At 46.4% G+C, this 16,619-nt stretch overlaps 1 protein-coding gene across 2 annotated transcripts; it reads left to right on the forward strand.

Moving 5' to 3' along the window:
* The first annotated feature begins 5,306 nt into the window (after nt 1-5,306).
* Nucleotides 5,307-16,019, forward strand: LOC114854271 (regulator of G-protein signaling 8-like). 2 transcript variants are annotated; one of them, XM_029148524.3, is made up of 5 exons: nt 5,307-5,627; nt 12,389-12,499; nt 12,813-12,874; nt 14,014-14,180; nt 14,334-16,019. In XM_029148524.3, exons 1-5 carry the CDS (start codon nt 5,437-5,439, stop codon nt 14,526-14,528), a joined length of 726 nt encoding a protein of 241 aa, XP_029004357.1. In that variant the 5' UTR covers nt 5,307-5,436; the 3' UTR covers nt 14,529-16,019. The 2 variants fall into 2 exon arrangements, with proteins under 2 accessions (XP_029004357.1, XP_040926452.1); XM_041070518.2 differs by lacking the exon at nt 5,307-5,627 and adding an exon at nt 11,489-12,280.
* The last annotated feature ends 600 nt before the right edge of the window (nt 16,020-16,619 follow it).

The following is a 16,619-nucleotide window of genomic DNA, read 5'->3' on the forward strand; positions in this document are numbered from 1 at the left end:
TACTGTATTTGTCACACATGCTAATTGATGATATCATACAGATAATATGTCTCCAGGTTTTGTCTGGTCTCTTCATTAAGACCCTAATTAATCATAAAGTGAAGATGCTCAAAACTAAGGTTGCATGCAATTTACCCAACGTTTTCAGTGTGTCTGTGTGTGTGTGTGTGTGTGTGTGTGTGTGTGTGTGTGTGTGTGTGTGTGTGTGTGTGTGTGTGTGTGTGTGTGATTAATGGGTAAAGTCTGGTCATGAGTTTTACAAATGTTGTTTTGTGTTTGTCAGTTCTAAGATACACGTTCAAGTCCACAAAAGATGAATCGCAGTACTTTTTATGTTTTTTATGTTTTAGCATGTACTGTCCTTGTGCAAATGAACTAGAATCAGACCTGCAGGCTTTAATGCTTTTCAAGTCCCCTCACATCCCCGGTAGTCGTCATTTTATTCTACTGCTACTATAATCAATAAATGCCCATTATTTTTATTTTACTGCATGCACATGTACAGTAAATATGAATAAACTTGACAGAGTAGAAAATGCTCTGGTGTTACTGTGCTTCCACCATAAACATGAGCCAATATGCACATTAGCATGTGTGAAGCTGAAGCAGCTAAAAGAGATGCAGGCATCATTCGGTTCATGATTTCCATTCGTGTTCTTCAGACTTCAACTGTGACCGGTCAAAATGTCTCCTGTGAAAAAAAACCTGTTGAGACGACGCGGCTCCCTGTGACAATCAATTCCTGGTATGAAGTAAATCTAAGTGAAATTAAAAAGGAAAACTCTGCCGCTGGGCCTTTAAAGGCGCAGCATTGATTTACTGGTTTAGATTAAAGGAGGAATTGGGAGTCGAGGCCATGCGACGCTGGTTCATTCATGGAATCGGTTTGCGTTTCCATGAAGGGCCTTTCCAAGAACTGCTGCTCATTTGAATTCATGCATTCACATAAACAGTATGATTCATAGATAAAAGAGGGTGTGTGCGTTTACTCAGTTGTGGTCATCTGTCTTCCGTTGGAGGAAGACGCTGACTACTCAGTGTTGTCACATAAAACAAGGCAACGGGTTCTGCCGCCGTCCGCTCCGGCATCAACCTGCTCAGCTAATACAGTAAATCATTCATTCCTTCAAAGGGGCTGAAGGTGGGGAGGGATCCTCTGCGTGGGAGGCAGACGTTCACCCCACGATCATTCGTTGTGACTGAAAACAAATTGTTCCGCTATGAATCAGATCGGAGAGAACCGACGATAGACTGTGTCAAAGAATTTTCATTTCGTGTGTGATTCACCCTTTTAGTCATATTTCTATCGTATTGTCCTGTGACCTTCACTTCAAAGCTCGCGTCACACATTAAAGGTTCACTTCACTGCGCAGTGATAAACTTCTCTGTCCCCACGTTTTTCTGCGCCTTCTCTTTTCTCTTTGTGGAGAAACGGTTTGTAGAATGTTCTGCGGCGCCGCCCACGCGATGCGACACGCGCCGCTCTCTGCTGCTCCCTGTGTTTCACACCTCATGTACTGCTGGAAATATCCGTCTACTACAGCACGGTTTGGTTCATGACCATGTGAAATCAGTCCCGCTGGCCGGATGTAAGAACCTGGAGCAGCCTGGTCCCGTTCTGGAGCGTCTGCTCCACCTCCACTCACTCGGCTCACGGTGGACTACGTTCAGACCGCTGCTAGTGGTGATTAACACTGAAGCTCTGCTGCTCCAGGATGCAGCGGTGCCGGTCTCTCACGTCTGGATCCAGCGGTGACGACACACTGTGTGGGCGCGTTGCGTTCGCTCTGCCTCCTGCGTCACACTGACATGCAGGTCTTCTACCACCTTCCAGATGTGCCACATGTGGCAGTTCGCTCCGCTGACATTCAGTATAACGGCTCCATCGGCGCCAGGCCATAAAGATGAGCCGTGAGGTCATCTGTTTTGACTCGCTGCTGAGACAGGGCCTTGGTTTTCTGTCTGTCATGCTGCAGATTTGAATGAATTGGACGTTTTACTGTCCAATTAATTTGTCTTTTTTCAAAATAAAAAAATATAAATGACTAATTTAGATTATATCAGATTCAACTCTACTCTAATTACACATGCAGCACAGGGCAGAGATGCAGTTTGGCGTCTAAGCAGGAGATTCAAGAAATAAATGAAACAGTGGTGGCGGCATAAAGTCTGTGACGGTCACCGAGTATGTGTGTGTACGAATGTGTGTTTGTATTTATTTATTTATTTATTTATTTTCTGAAAAGCTCAGTTCTTGGTTTTTACTGAATTGGAGACTTACAGTAAACATCATCAAAGTGTCATTGTAAACCTCTCTGTCATAGTCATATGGGAAAAGCTGAGTCAGCAAACACTGATCGGCGTGTTGATGGTCCCGTCACCTGCGAGTTCCCGGTACCGTGTATGCGACGCAGAGCGGCCCTCAGCAACAACGGCCGGCACAGGACTTCGTTGTCCACAGGTCTGATTCATGGCAGCCGTGACATTGGAGACGGCGCTCCCAGGATTACAGCGCTATAAACCTGAAGGCATAAAGGCTTTCTAATCAGGCTTTACATCAGCATTTGGAAAAGTCGAACCCCGACCTGACAGAGACACTGTACATCACCCGTAACAATGCAAATAAAATATGCATGATGGTGGAAATAGTCCTGGAAATGCTGTCACATGGAGAGTTCTGTGAAAATGAAATCTGAAGCCACCCTGATTAAAACCTACTGTCCTGTACTTGGAGAAGAGCACCGTTCGGGATTTAGAGCCTCATTGTGGGAGATTAGACGATTATAAATATTACGATGCACTTTAGGTTTAGATGAGGGTCAACAGCATAAAGCAAAGTGATTAAAGGGGAATCAATTAACATAGAGGTCTAAAATAAGATGTGACCACTGTGATGATGTGAATATATTTGGAGCCACGGAATCAGGTGCGCTTCATCCATGAACCCGTTTCCACACAAGCCGCTGCTGCGTGTGACATAATGGCTGCCTGCGTTGTGCAATTCAACTTCATCTTCATTATGAAGATGAAGGTCATAAACATGAGCTCTGACACCGTGTTCAGCATCCAATAAATGTGCCTGAGCAGTGCAGCGCTCAGTGTTTGCCAGTGGAAAGTATGAATACCTTTGGATGTCAATGCATAAAAACCTTCCACTAAATGAGGTTCTTTGTTTGCAAAGTTTTAAAGCTACAGAGCAGCCGTCAGTGCAGCAGGCGTCATCTGGACGTTCCTCAGAGAGTCGAGGACAGAACGTAGACCTCATCAGCCTCACAGACATCAGACAAGTAAATAAAGCCATAGTCCCAGTATGAGTGTGGCTGTAGGTCATGGAGGACGGGTTATCTGGACCATGAGGTCTTTGAGTCTGTTCTGTGCAGAAGCAAAAGTGCCCTGAGAACAATCTGTTGGATGAGCTTTGTAGATATGTGTGGTTTTTTGAGATCAGATCCTTTTTTGAGCAGAAAACAGTAAGTTGCAGCTCTTCTTCTTGCATTATGAGGAGCACTCAGGTTTTGTGCTGCTTATTAGACAATTTTTAAGACTCTCAGTCATTATGTCATTATGTCAAGCTGCACTTGTTATCTCCAGCTGGAGAAGAACAGATTTGGGACGTTAATGGGTGTCATTTGAGTTGTGTAAAGCGGCGCCGACCGTGCGCGTCAGACACAGTGGCCAAATGGCTTTAATGAAGGTAACGCCGTGCAGAAGTTTCTCATCCAGGACAGGATTTCCGATTAGTCATGCAGAGACAGACGCGGTGTGCGACTGGGAAGCCGACTCAGCGCGGTGAAGGTCGCACATCCCCGGGCGGCCGCGTGGGCGGACGCTCCATCGCTGCAGCTGAATCACGCGAAGCTTCATTCCGTTCGCTGTTGCTGGATGACATGAAGCAGAAAAAAAGGAAAACACAAACAAGAGCTCGTGCCTGAGCACAATTTCCTTTCTCAGCAACGAAGGCTGATGATCAAAGGTTTTATGACACATTATCACACACGTAGCTGGTGACTCAGGATGTACAGATGTCATAAATGCTCAGAACACGTGCTTCCCTACAGCTGCTGTGTGATAGAGAAGACCTGCTGTTCACATGTTCCACCTCTGGACTGTTCTACAGTCAGACACAGAGAAGGTCAGAAATCAATTAAGGGTAGAATTACTGAATTAAGCATAAACTGCACCCTTTTGTGATGCCAATAATTATATTTTATGTAATATATATTTATTTTTCTAAAGTATCAACCTTCAGTCACTTTGCTCTGCAGCTGCAGCTTTTACTGGAATGATCACCTTTAATGACGGGCTCCGCTGTGAGACAGACACAGCACCCGCTGGGCCGCGCTGCACTCCATGAACTGCTGCTGTTTGTGACAATGCAATTAGAGCTTTGTCGCTCTAATTGTCTCAAACTCATCAGTGTAGAATGAACCAAAGCTGTCATTTTGTGCGCTTGGGTTATGCAACATCTGTTTTTTAAATTTATTAATTATTTTGTCATGGCTTTACATCCATGCAGATACTCTATAGGAGAAGGCAGGCGCCTTAATGCTGCGGATAGCGTTGTATTATCTTACTGTACGTTCCCCAGTGGCTGCAACTGAGGAGACAGACGAGCTAAGACCTTCAGTGTGTGTGTGTGTGTGTGTGTGTGTGTGTGTGTGTGTGTGTGTGTGTGTGTATGTGTGTGTGTGTGTGTGTTTGTGTGTGCCTGTTTGTGCGTGTGTGCTTGTTTGTGTGCGTGTGTGTGTGTGTGTGTGTGTGTGCGTGTGCATACGTGTGTGTGTGTAGGCAGCATGTACAGTGTGTGATTTTATGTAACACTCCGTTGTCTATTCCGCGGTGTGAATCCTGTGAATCCCTGTCCTCAGCCAGACGCCCCCTCCACGCTGAGCCTCAGACTGCAGGAAGATATCGTCCTCTGGTTCCTCTTCCTTCACGCTTGTCATTTATCATGTTGCATTTGCACACATGCAGAAGCTGCAACATGCTGCAATATTTGTTTCTTTTGATTTATGCAACACAAATGTTTTGCTGTTTATTCTCAAATCTGATGTAAATACTCATTATTTTACCTCGCTGACAAATTACTGGAGCTGCTGTTTTGTAACAGCCAGGAGGCTTCTAAAGGCGAACGTCTCCCAAATCTAATCCATTATTTGATTATGAAGATGCTGGAATCGTCCTTTTAGTCAAATAATGAGCCTTTTATTTGAATAGATATGAACTGCGTAATGTGTTTTTTTATTTCTTTCATCTCAGTCTCTCCGTAACAACTCTGCTCCAGCGTTTCTCTTCGGCCGCGGCGGCGCTGAGCGGCGCTTCACAGACGAGCTCAGGTCGTCCTTGGAGATTTTCCTCTCTGTCGCTCCGATTCCACCCCCTCTGCCTCTCCCTCTACCCATCGCCGCCGCTCTCTCTCCCCACAATTTCACACCAATGAGCATGCTGTGTAGCACCCACTCGCTGGCATCAGAAACATTAGATGTCATCAGCCCTGAGCTGCACAGATTCCTACAAACACAGCAGCGTTGGCCAGAGCACGGCTGCGTCTGCCAAAGCGCTCACTGGGGACAGGCAGTGAAAGAGAGGAGAAGAGTCCAGCAGCTCTCGCACGCATCAGGCTCAAGGTAAAGCGTCCATCTTCATTTGTTGTGCAGCATCATTCTTTTTTGTGCACCAGACGCTATGTGGGTCTTTGTTAATCTGAGGATTTGCACGTCTGGTTATTTACACGGAGGCTCTCCGTTGAATTAGGACGAATTGCAGCGGATGATCTGATTCTGTGTCTAGTTTGGAAAAGGAATGAGATAAACACGCTTCTCTGAGTGATCTGCTATGACAGTGTTCTGCTGTAGGTGCGTGTTCCCGTGTCTGTGGCAGCCTGTCCCAACCCTTCCCACCTCAGTGGTCACGCATGTTTCAGCAGCATTCCCTGTGGTCACTAATGAACATACCCCCCCCCCCCCCCCCCCCCCCCATGCTGATCGCACACTAACACTGTCAGAGATGAAGAAAGAAAGCCTTTAAACACTCAGATGTTCCACTTTAACCACCCCTTTCACACCTGCTTCTTGTCCCACATCCAAGTTTTCTTTGTTGGACGAACGTTTTTGTTTGCATCTGCCCCAGAAAACGACATTCCTTCAAATCCCATGTGCTAATTATTGACCCTGGTCCCTGTCCTGGTTCAACAAAGCGCTGCTGAGATCAGACAGAGCATCGATTTCCACACTGACTGTCGATGTGTTTGGTCTCAGCTGTGGCATCGCAGGCAAAAATCCTTCCAGAGTCACTGTGTGCGCGTCAAGGAGAACTCTCAGGTGCAAACAGCTACTGCATCTGACTGCGTCTCACTTCAGAGGCCGTTTCAAACAGCTCTTTAGGGGAGTGTTTGCAGGTCTGCTGTCACAGTCTGCAGCAGATGATCTCAGAGTGAGCTGCTGTAAGTCAACAGGACGAGTCCTTGCTACGAGCTAATGACAACGCGGCTGCAAATCCCACTCAGGAGAAATGCTTTTAGTCGTCAGCGTGACAGGCCTGAGAGTGGCTGCGCTCTGCAATGCAAACTAAATCCCCCGAACACACTGATTACATAAATGGCTAAAGGCGGGAGAAGCGGGGAAGAGACATTTGCTCAGTCTGTAGCGCTGAGCCGTTAAAGCCCAACGGGACAAAGCGCTTTGACATCTCGGCCCGAAGCAGCACGAACTGCACGAAGCGCACACCTGAATCTCAGGGAGGGTCGTGCACGGTGCAGCCTGACTGCCCGGATGTGCTAATCCATCACACATCCAGATGTGTTCCAAAACCAAGGGCAGCCACGACTTTCAGAAATGCAAATGACAAATACAGTCTTTGAAGCAACACGGTCGTGAATAATGCATGACTAATGATCCGTTGTCCCTACACTGACAGTCACCTCTCATCAGTCTGGATTTAGCCCACAGTGAATGACAAAGTCTAAATTTACCACTGAGCACAATGTTCTCCCGGCGCTGATGCAAGTCAGCGCTGAGCCTTTGTGGCGCTGGACACCGCTGGCGTGCATGTGTTTTAATAGAGCGGTCCAGCCAGTGACAGGCAGGTTCACGGAGCGGAGCCCGATGCTGCAGTCGGCCAAAACTGCCTCCTCACACGCTAGATGAGTGACAGCAGGTGGAGGTAAAAGTAAAGGTACAGGATCTGAATGTTTGATTTCTGAGAACAACCTTGCAGCTTTTGTTTCCATTCGGTTATAAAGTACATTTGTTTCATGGCTCGCTGATGCCCAGAGTTCTGAATGAAAGGCTTCTGATGAACCAACTCTACTCTACTTGCCAAGCACCAAAGAGGTGACAGACAAACTTAGCAAGTGGCTCGCGAGCAAAGTGAGCATCTGACCAACAGTCAGAGAGTCGCCAGAACCTTCAGTTCAAGCTGATGATACTGTTCTGGATGTGAGGAAAGAGGCAACGGCTCGACTGGAGTCCATCACACGCCTGAAGCGTCCAGAGGTCATTGAAGTCCTGGGTTTCTCTCTTTCTCAGCTGTAAATAAAGCTGTTTGCATGCAGACATTTCTATAACTGCACCTAAATCTAAATGACAAATCTTTGTCTGACACACGAGTAAAATGCTAAAACCTGAATAGAACGGCGGTCACTGCATTAGTGTGGAGCAGATGGGCGTCGTGTCCAGGTTCCCGAACAAAGCGCATCAGCGGATCAGGTGCCTTTAAGGCCAGCAGGGTGCCGTTCCATTCTGTGGGGGATTAAAGGTGAAGCTGCTGGAGCCGCTGGCGGCAGGAAGCGCGTGCATTCATGGAGCTGTGCAGCACATGCGCGTAACTTACAGTACTATGACAATAGGACGGGGGTGTCACGCGCTCAAAGGCAGCTCTGACCCGGGTCGACCCGTCAGAACTGAGCAGGTGGACTCCTCCAAGAGCACCATTCACAGCCAGCGTCGTCTGCACAGAATGACTCAGCGGTTTTTAAATCATCTGTCTCTGTTGCAGACTCTTGACAATTAGAGGTGAATATAATATTGGAAACATGTCACAGTGATGCGAACCTATTTATAACAGCAGCTTATATAAGACGCAGCGCTTCCTGCCTCTCGCCTGCATTTGATGCCTGACAGTTGTTGTTCCACCCATGATTTGTGAACAACTCCCACATCCTATAAATGCCACGGATATTATTTCATGATAGAGGCTATGACATTTTTTCAAAATACTTGTACTACTTATGACGATTATGCACGCGTGGTCTAAAGCAGCGCAAACCGGCGTGGAGCTGGTTTAAGCTAGTTAGCGGTGAAACGTCTCCCTTCTCTAGACTTCAGGCGGAAACACCTGATTGTTGACAAGCTGGAAATGAAGAAAATCAGTCAATGACCCCTGTTTGCGAAGCATGACACAGCTTTTCCATTATCCCAACTGTGTGTTTATCGTTGTACCGGTGATGACATCATCCTCCGACCTTAATCAAATTAATCAAGTGAACCACCACCATTACCTGCCTCCCCACAACACAGTGTCTTTGACCCGGGCTTAACCCGGACACAGCGTGGTGTCAGATTTAAACATCACGTCCCACGGGTCTTCATACAGTTCTCACCTTTAAACATCCACGTCAGAAGCGTTACAGGAAATGGACTTAATCTACAGACTGCACGTTTCCTAATATTCTGGACGTTTATATGAGTATTTAAGTAGCTCCACCACTTCTTTACCTCATCTACTCATTTTCATGGCTCTCCTCCAGCTCTACTCCACAAACTACTGTTTTAGAGCCAAGAACAAACAAATATCTCACTTGAAAATTATCAGTGTAAACACAGAAATGTGCTTGTGCATAAACATTTATGTTGTGTGGCCCAAGGATTTTTGCTTTTTCCCGTCGCTCCTCATCCTCTTCCCCTGCAGCGTTTTCTGTAAGCCGCCCGTGACAAAACACAAGTGTGTTTAGTGTAAACATCAGTGAGCGGTGACCTCGGGCGGCAGCGGCGAACGGCTCCATCATCAAGTACCTTTAAAAACGGCTGTAACTGTGGTGGAAGCGCCGTCTCCACGTCTTTGGGAGATTCAGTCACTGTCGACGTTTTTGGGACGTGACTGTTCTGAAACCGACATGAGCCAAAAGAAAACACTCACCTGCCAATAAAAACCACCGAATCTCCCCTCTTCCATTGTTACTTACAGAAAGACACCAGAAATGTGACACATCCTGCGAGCGGTGCTGCGTTTCCTCGCTTCGAGCACAAGCACACAAAGTGTGAGACCACAGTTGTGCTATTGTGACTCCAGATCCAAATCTGACAGCTCGGCTGTCGGGAGGAGAGAGATGTGTTTTAGGACCTGCCTAAAACTGAGTTTGTCTGAGTCGCAGTCACGCTGCGTCTTAATTAGCGCCAGACAGTGGAAGCAATGAATGAACAGCACTTTTTAACACTTTGTGAAAGGCTTTGTGTCCTTCTGGCTCCGAGCGTCCCCTGAACAGCGTTCTGTGCCACCGGCATTAACGTTTTACAGACACGTGCGACCGCCTCACTTTGCTTGGCTGTGTTTTTATTAATGTAACACAGAGTAATTCAGCAGAAAAAGGTCACAGAGGCAAAGCGCCGGCTACGGCTCAGTTCTCTGCTCAAATAAGATTAGCACGTTTAAGGTGAGTGGGGTGAAGAGAGGACGCGTGAACTGTGAGGACCAACATGTGCACGAACAGCGTGATGTTGGACACACATTGAAAGTGAACACAACATATAAATATGTAGTTTGTTGTAGGATCACTTTGGTTCAACCCAGAGTCTATTCCATTTTAGGATCTGAGTCAAAGTTGCTATTTTTATTACTTCATGGTTGGCTTTTAACCAGTGCGATGACCTGACACACGTGTGGCTTCCACTTTTCGCCTTTAACGTCACTGCTCACGTCACTGCAGACATGCGTTCATGCATCAGCTGCTGTGTACAGTAAATATATCCACACGAGGCACCGACTTGCTTTATTCATGACAAAAATACAGAAATCCTTAAACTGGAACTCTGCCGTGATCCACTGCATCGGTCAGACATTCATTTTCTGATCGTCAACTCTAACAGACCCAGATGTGCCAGGTGTCAGCATCCACACATCTGGAAACCTGCACTGCACCACATTAGGTAACATCAAAGTAGAAGCTCATACACGCAAACTTGAACCGATCTAGATTCTTCCCCTGCTAATTTGCCGACCCCAGCGCTGCATCTCAGGGACCGGAGGTCCAGCGGGTGCTTGCGTGCGCTCTCGGATTCAGATGAGACACACTTGGACGTGAGACGCTAAAAGCGCTGCTGCTGTTTTTAGCCTCCTTCCTCCAGGAGTCTGCGCTGCTGCATGGCTGAATAGAACATGCTCTGCCTCCCCCTGACTACATGGATTTGTCAGGGATCTTTATAAATAGCTCGGCGGCGGCACGTGTCTACATCATGCTGCAGACTAAGAATGCAGCTCCCAGTCGGGGGAGGGGGGGGCTCTGTCAAAGCATGGGTGGGGGGGGGGGGGTGCTGTCATCAGGGAATCGACAGTTGGACTCACACCAGGCACACTGGTCAGTACTGTAGGTCCGCATCTTTCCCCCGTGACGACCTCTGCCCGGTGCAGGAGGAACAGCCTGACCCACATACAGACCCAACTACAATACATTCACCATAGCTGGTTTCCAGTGGAGCATATTGTGTAGTAAATCCGTTCCATTAGTGAAGATCAGGCGCATCTAAAGGCCGAGCAGAGCTTATATTACAGTGATGGGACGATGCTCAGGTTTTGACCTTTCAGTCATTCAGTGAAATCTTTCCGTGCTTCCATTGGGCGTCTGAGCTTCTTCATGAGGACATCCGCCTTCTTCAAAGGCTAAACTCTTTCCTGCTGTGGAGCGTTCGTGTCTAACTTCGATCCGAGCAGTCTGGGGATAAAAATAACCGCGTGCACTCGCATTAGCATCAGTGGCTTCTGCTGTCGCTGTATGAGACGGCGCTCTTTTATAACCTCTACAGATTTATGGCATCGGCTGACGTCAGACCTGACCCTCAGCGCTCTAAACTTAGAACGACACACTTAAAATAACTCGGCTCCGTTATTTTGGACTCGTCTATTCATTAACAAATGAAGTGCACCTTAAAGTTATGACTCACGGATGCGGCAGGCAAGCTTCCCTTCCAGTTCGCTGCATCTGCCTCATACATAACAAGCAGCTTTTCTGGGGCAGATGCATCACATCACAACAAGATGCTACAGCCTCAGTTTATCCTCCGTCAGTTACACAAGAATTTGACAAATCCTCTGATCTTGTTACTCAGTGTTGCACTATTTTAAGGTCTCAGTGTTTGGCAGATGCAGTCAATGCTTATTAAAAGAAATCCCCCTTAACTGCTTGATTCATTAGTTTCTCACACACACTCACTCACACTCACTCACACACACACACACACACACACACACACACACACACACACACACACACCTGCATGATCTTCTTTCTCACACCTGCAGCTACTCACAGTGAAGCTTTACAGACACTTGGCATATGTGGAGTCGATGGAGCCTATTAATTCCAGCGAATGGTTTTTCAGTTAACTAATGAAAAGCACATTTCACACAATGTTCCCAAATCAAGGCCCGCGAGCATCAAAACAAGCCACTGCTCCATCTCTGCGAGCACCAACAACTATCAAGAGAAGGGAACGGGCCCAAACACTGCCTTACTATGCATCTGCAATACAAACACCATCATGTGTTTGTAGTATAATTACATTTTGATTATGTTCTGGTGCAACGTGTTTTTGAATTAATGAAAGGCTGCATTTATAAATAACAAGCAAGTGGTTCGGGTGGGCAGCGGGGCATCATGTGCTGAATGCTAAAGTCAGATGTTAAAGAAATGCAAACACACTAAATAAATCCAGAGGTTGGTTGTGATCACAGCCCTGACCTGATGCAGGAGCCCGTCACCTACAGCATCCGCTACAGTTTAGTTTAGGGGCCTGATGGTTTAGTGGGCGGAGCCTCGGCCTGTGATGCAGAACCCCAGGGAATGGGTCAGTGCAATGCAATTCCCCCACTGTGGGACTAACGAAGGGGGCCTAAATTTATGTAACTAGACAGAGAAGATGGAGCATCTTTTCAGCTACGTCCCATGTGCAGAACAGGCGGAACAGCCAGAACCAGCTCACGACTGCAGGAGCGTGCGAGTCGTGAGTCCTGCTCAAGAGAAGGACCACGTGTGCATGTGAACCAGACAAGAACACAGGCAACCAGTGTCGTACGTGTGTTTAGCCACTAAAGTAGCTGCTAACATACAGCTGCAGCCCCCGAAATCACTCAGAGGCTCGTTTAGTCTGTTTTTGCTCATTACCTGCATGTCTTTCAGGATCTGCACCATGAAGACCAGACTAGGCTGCCTGTCCCGCAAATCCGACTCCTACAGCGACTTCTCCGAGTTTCTGCCTCCCGCCCACGAAACCACGGCCAGGTGTCTGAAGTGGGTTTGTTCTAAATTCTAAGTCACGCTTCTGTTGTGTGAAACGACATCCAACGCTTTGTCTCTAAAGTTAGAACAGAGGACACAGTTTAAAAATGTTTGAACCAATATCCAACCGTTTGTACTTCCTTGTACAAATTGTGTGAAGTTTAGACGATACAGCCTCCTTGTCTCACAAGTAACTACAGATATGCAGAAAATTAAGTCTCAGCCTGTTAATGTCACAAGATTGAGCAGATTACTTAACGATAATCACTGTAAGCAGAAGTAAAATCACACGTGGATCTCATCTGTTCTGGTTTCTCTCCACCAGACTTTCAACGGATGAGGTTGTGCGATGGTCTGAATCCTTTGATCACCTGCTCGCTCACAAATGTAAGTTTGTTGTTGATAGTTCTTCATATTGTAAAACACATCCGTAAGGTTTTGAGCCTTGGACAGAATCATCCACACCCATAGGGGCGTTTAAAGACAGTCCTTGTATTTGTAGTATTGTTGTTTTGCAGGCGGCACATTTCTGCTTTTTCACTTTCATTTGCCATTTTCACCACTTTTGCAGCTTTTTCTAACATGATGCTCGGTTCCACTGTGCCACACAGTCATTGCTGGGTCTCCAGTGATGTCTGGGCCCAGCTGCCCTGCATTGTCCTCATTACTCCCAGCTGCTTCTAATTGCTCTGATGTATTTAAGCTCAGGTCTCTGGACTGCTGACTTCAAACTGGTCACTTAGATTTGCTGATGAATTCCTGTTTAACCTGACTTATTGTCGAAGGTCTTTGGATTCCTGCATCTAATCACATCGCCTTCAACCTGACAGACTAATGATGTTTACTCAGTCTTCCTCTTTGGTATTTTCAGGCTCGCTGTGATTCTTAGGTCTGTACTTATTAAATCCTTGACATCTATGATTATTTTTTTCTCTTGGCTCTGACCTGTTACCTATTGTGTTTGTGACAGGTTAGTTGAGTTTAAACATCTGAGTTGGAGCACGGTGCCTTTGACATCTGCCTTCTACTTGCGTTAATAATGGAGGTGTTCCCACATAGTGGTGATGAAGCGTGTGTCTGTTTGATTCTACAGGGTGTGTGTGTGTGTGTGTGTGTGTGTGTGTGAGTAATGTTGTTGAATATGCACAGATGGACCATCCCCTCTGCACGGCTCGGCTTTATTAGGTAAACAGTAGGAATGAGGAGGGTGGAAATAACATGTCAACGTGACACAAGCGCACAGAAAAACATGCCCTTCCTCTTTGTTATCATGAAAGGGGAGAACATTAATTGATCACTTATCTTGATTGATGAGGACAGAAAAAAGTCTTTGTGGGAGCATTTTGTCTGGTTTGTTTGTGTTCTCATTGTAAAAGCTGTTTCCTGCTTCTGCTGCGAGGGGTGTAGAGGAGTAGAAGTGCTGGGGAAATGTCAGCATATTATCAGGAGGATCAGGCTCTTTCTGTGAGGAGGTTCCTGCTGTAAACCTCCTCCCTCAGAAGCACATTTCTTTTTGTTGTTTCTAGATGGCCTCGCCGCCTTCCGGACTTTTCTCAAGACAGAGTTCAGCGACGAGAATATCGAGTTTTGGATGGCCTGCGAGGAGTACAAGAAAATCAAGAGCTCCACCAAACTCGTCTCAAGAGCCAACAAGATCTTCAAGGAGTTCATCGACGTTCAGGCACCGAGGGAGGTGTGTACTTCTGAAGGCCGACCCCATAAATTAGCCCCGGTGAATCGCAGACATGCAGTGGTTATGTACTCGCACACACTGTTGCTACGTGTGACTGTCATAACATGAATTCATGCACCTGCTGCGTGTTGTTTGCCCTCCTTATCCTGCCAGGTCAACATTGACTACCGCACCAGAGAAAAGACCAAGCAGAGCCTGGAGGACCCCACTCCAACCAGCCTCAATGAAATCCAAGCCAAGGTGTACAGCCTCATGGAGAAGGACTCCTACCCGCGGTTCCTCAGGTCCAAGATGTACCAGGACTTAGTGAGCAGGGCGCACGCCCAGGGCCAGCGGAGGTCTGTCTGACCACGTCTGCTGCTGCGGACAAGGACCCGGACTTCTCCTGTAAACACAAACCCTTTGACATCACCTCTGAATACTGTGAATTGAAAGGTTGGCTAACATGCCTGACTGTTCCCTTTGTCTACACCAGCTCCATGCATGCGACTAGATAAGATGTGTGGCATGAGGACGAGCTAATGACGTTACCTCTTAGTGCTGGTGATGCCTGAAATCAAATCAAACGACTGTTTACGTGGTAACACTATCTGCAATATCTTTGTGCTCTTTTTTTGTGGGGGGGTAGGGACACACTCTGTCAGGAAGTTAGCTACAATTAGACACAACTTTGTCCTCCTTTATGAGAATAGTTGGTGGTTGGTTGGACTCACCTTATTCTTGTCGATTGCACCTTAACTGCCCAGAACGTTCCGCTCAGTTCTGCAGATTGAAGTTGTTGTATGCGTTGTGTGCACTATTCCTGCTTCTCCTCTGTCCTTTGTGAAATAGACACTTTCTCTCGATTGGGGTTTGTTGTCGTAGCTCGTTCACAACTGAGTAAGTGAACACTTCATATTTAAAACTGTGCCAAATAGTTTGCACTTCTACCTTGGTGAACCTACATGCTGTCATCCTGTGTGTCATATTTGTTGTGTGATGATAAACAGGGCTTGGTTCTTCTTTCATTTGAATTATGTACACATTTGTACCCATGTTCTGTTGAAATGTCCTTTTATCTCATTCAAATTGTTAGATCGATACTTTGTTGAGCTGCTTTTGAAAATCAAGAAAATTATTCGCTCCAAGTTCTGACTCAAAGGAAATTAAGTTTCTAAAATTAGACTTGGAGTCGATAACATGATTAATTTGGAAACTTGTGCCCGAAAATTAGCAGCTATTGCTTCATTAGTCTGAATATTAAACCTTCGTGTATTACATTTAGTGACAGCTCAACCCTGACTGTTTGAGTGGTGCACATTTTCATTATTTTATTATCTTTCAGCATGATGCAATGATCAGAACACTTACATATCCTTTGACTTGTACAATACGATGTGAAAAAGCCTGCAAATAACCTAAATGTTGTGAGAAAATGAAATCCTCACCTTTACTGTAGTCACTTTGAATCAGCTGACTGAGGACCTACGGTTACGTTCACATTACACTCCCACTTATTGTTTCTCACAGGTTTGAACAAACCGAGGCTACATAGGAAAATGTTCATATCAGATGACACCTCGTTGGAACCCGTGCAACGGGCAGCACTGCCCACACACATGCAGCATAGGGGAATGTCGCACTTTACTTGCTCCTCACATGGGACCTGACGGAGCAGCAGGACCTGTAATGTGAACGCAGCCAAACGTAGTTTTAGTGCATGTTCATGTACAGTGTAGGTCAAACGGTCTGAGCTGGAACTAAGTGGCTAAAGAACAAATACTGTAAGCGTCTATGGCGTGGTGCTGTGCTCCTCCCTCGGCCCAGCTGCATTTGTGATTAAAGACAAACCTGCATCCACCCCCTGCTGTGCACTGACATCATTCTCACCAACACCGACAGGGCATTAGTGCTGTGTTCACACAGACAGGTTGACCTCGATTCCGCTGCCATTTTTAACTCCGACAAAATGACGACGAAATGATTCTGCGGGAATTCCGCGCAGTTTCTAAATTAAATTTCGTAGAACTTCAGGTTTGCTAAAGGCCGATGTCTGGTCAACAACACGAGCAAAGTAATAAAAATATTTTCTCAGTGACTAAAAACTTTTAATTCTACTGTACTAGGTCAAATGAAACAGCAATGAGTCACAGCATGTACATTTATAATAGCAACTTTATGTCCTACGTGTAGCTAACTCTCAGAATGACGGAAAACTGAACAAAAGTGAATCATTTATGGGAGCTAGTGGGAGACACCACTCAGCAGAACAGCAGCGCTCCAGTCTAGTATCTGGGGCAGTGGTGGGATGGAGTCACCCACCGTGACAGTACACATCCATTAACCTGGCTGTTATTGTCCATGTGTTAGTCACTCCGGGAATGAGGAGCAGAGTGAATGTGGGGCAGCGACCTGCTCAGTAGAGACAACGCCAACGTATCTGGGCCAGAAGCCCGGCAT

This window comes from Betta splendens, chromosome 4 (genome assembly GCF_900634795.4).
Source record: "Betta splendens chromosome 4, fBetSpl5.4, whole genome shotgun sequence".
Taxonomy (NCBI): domain Eukaryota; kingdom Metazoa; phylum Chordata; class Actinopteri; order Anabantiformes; family Osphronemidae; genus Betta; species Betta splendens.

What these genes read in the sequence shown, in the direction of transcription:
- LOC114854271 (XM_029148524.3), top strand. Translation starts at nt 5,437, where the DNA reads ATGAGCATGCTGTGTAGCACCCACTCGCTGGCATCAGAAACATTAGAT. An exon ending in TCGCACGCATCAGGCTCAAG is followed by an intron (nt 5,628 to 12,388) that starts GTAAAGCGTCCA and finishes CATGTCTTTCAG; the next exon opens with GATCTGCACCATGAAGACCA. An exon ending in ACGTTCAGGCACCGAGGGAG is followed by an intron (nt 14,181 to 14,333) that starts GTGTGTACTTCT and finishes TTATCCTGCCAG; the next exon opens with GTCAACATTGACTACCGCAC.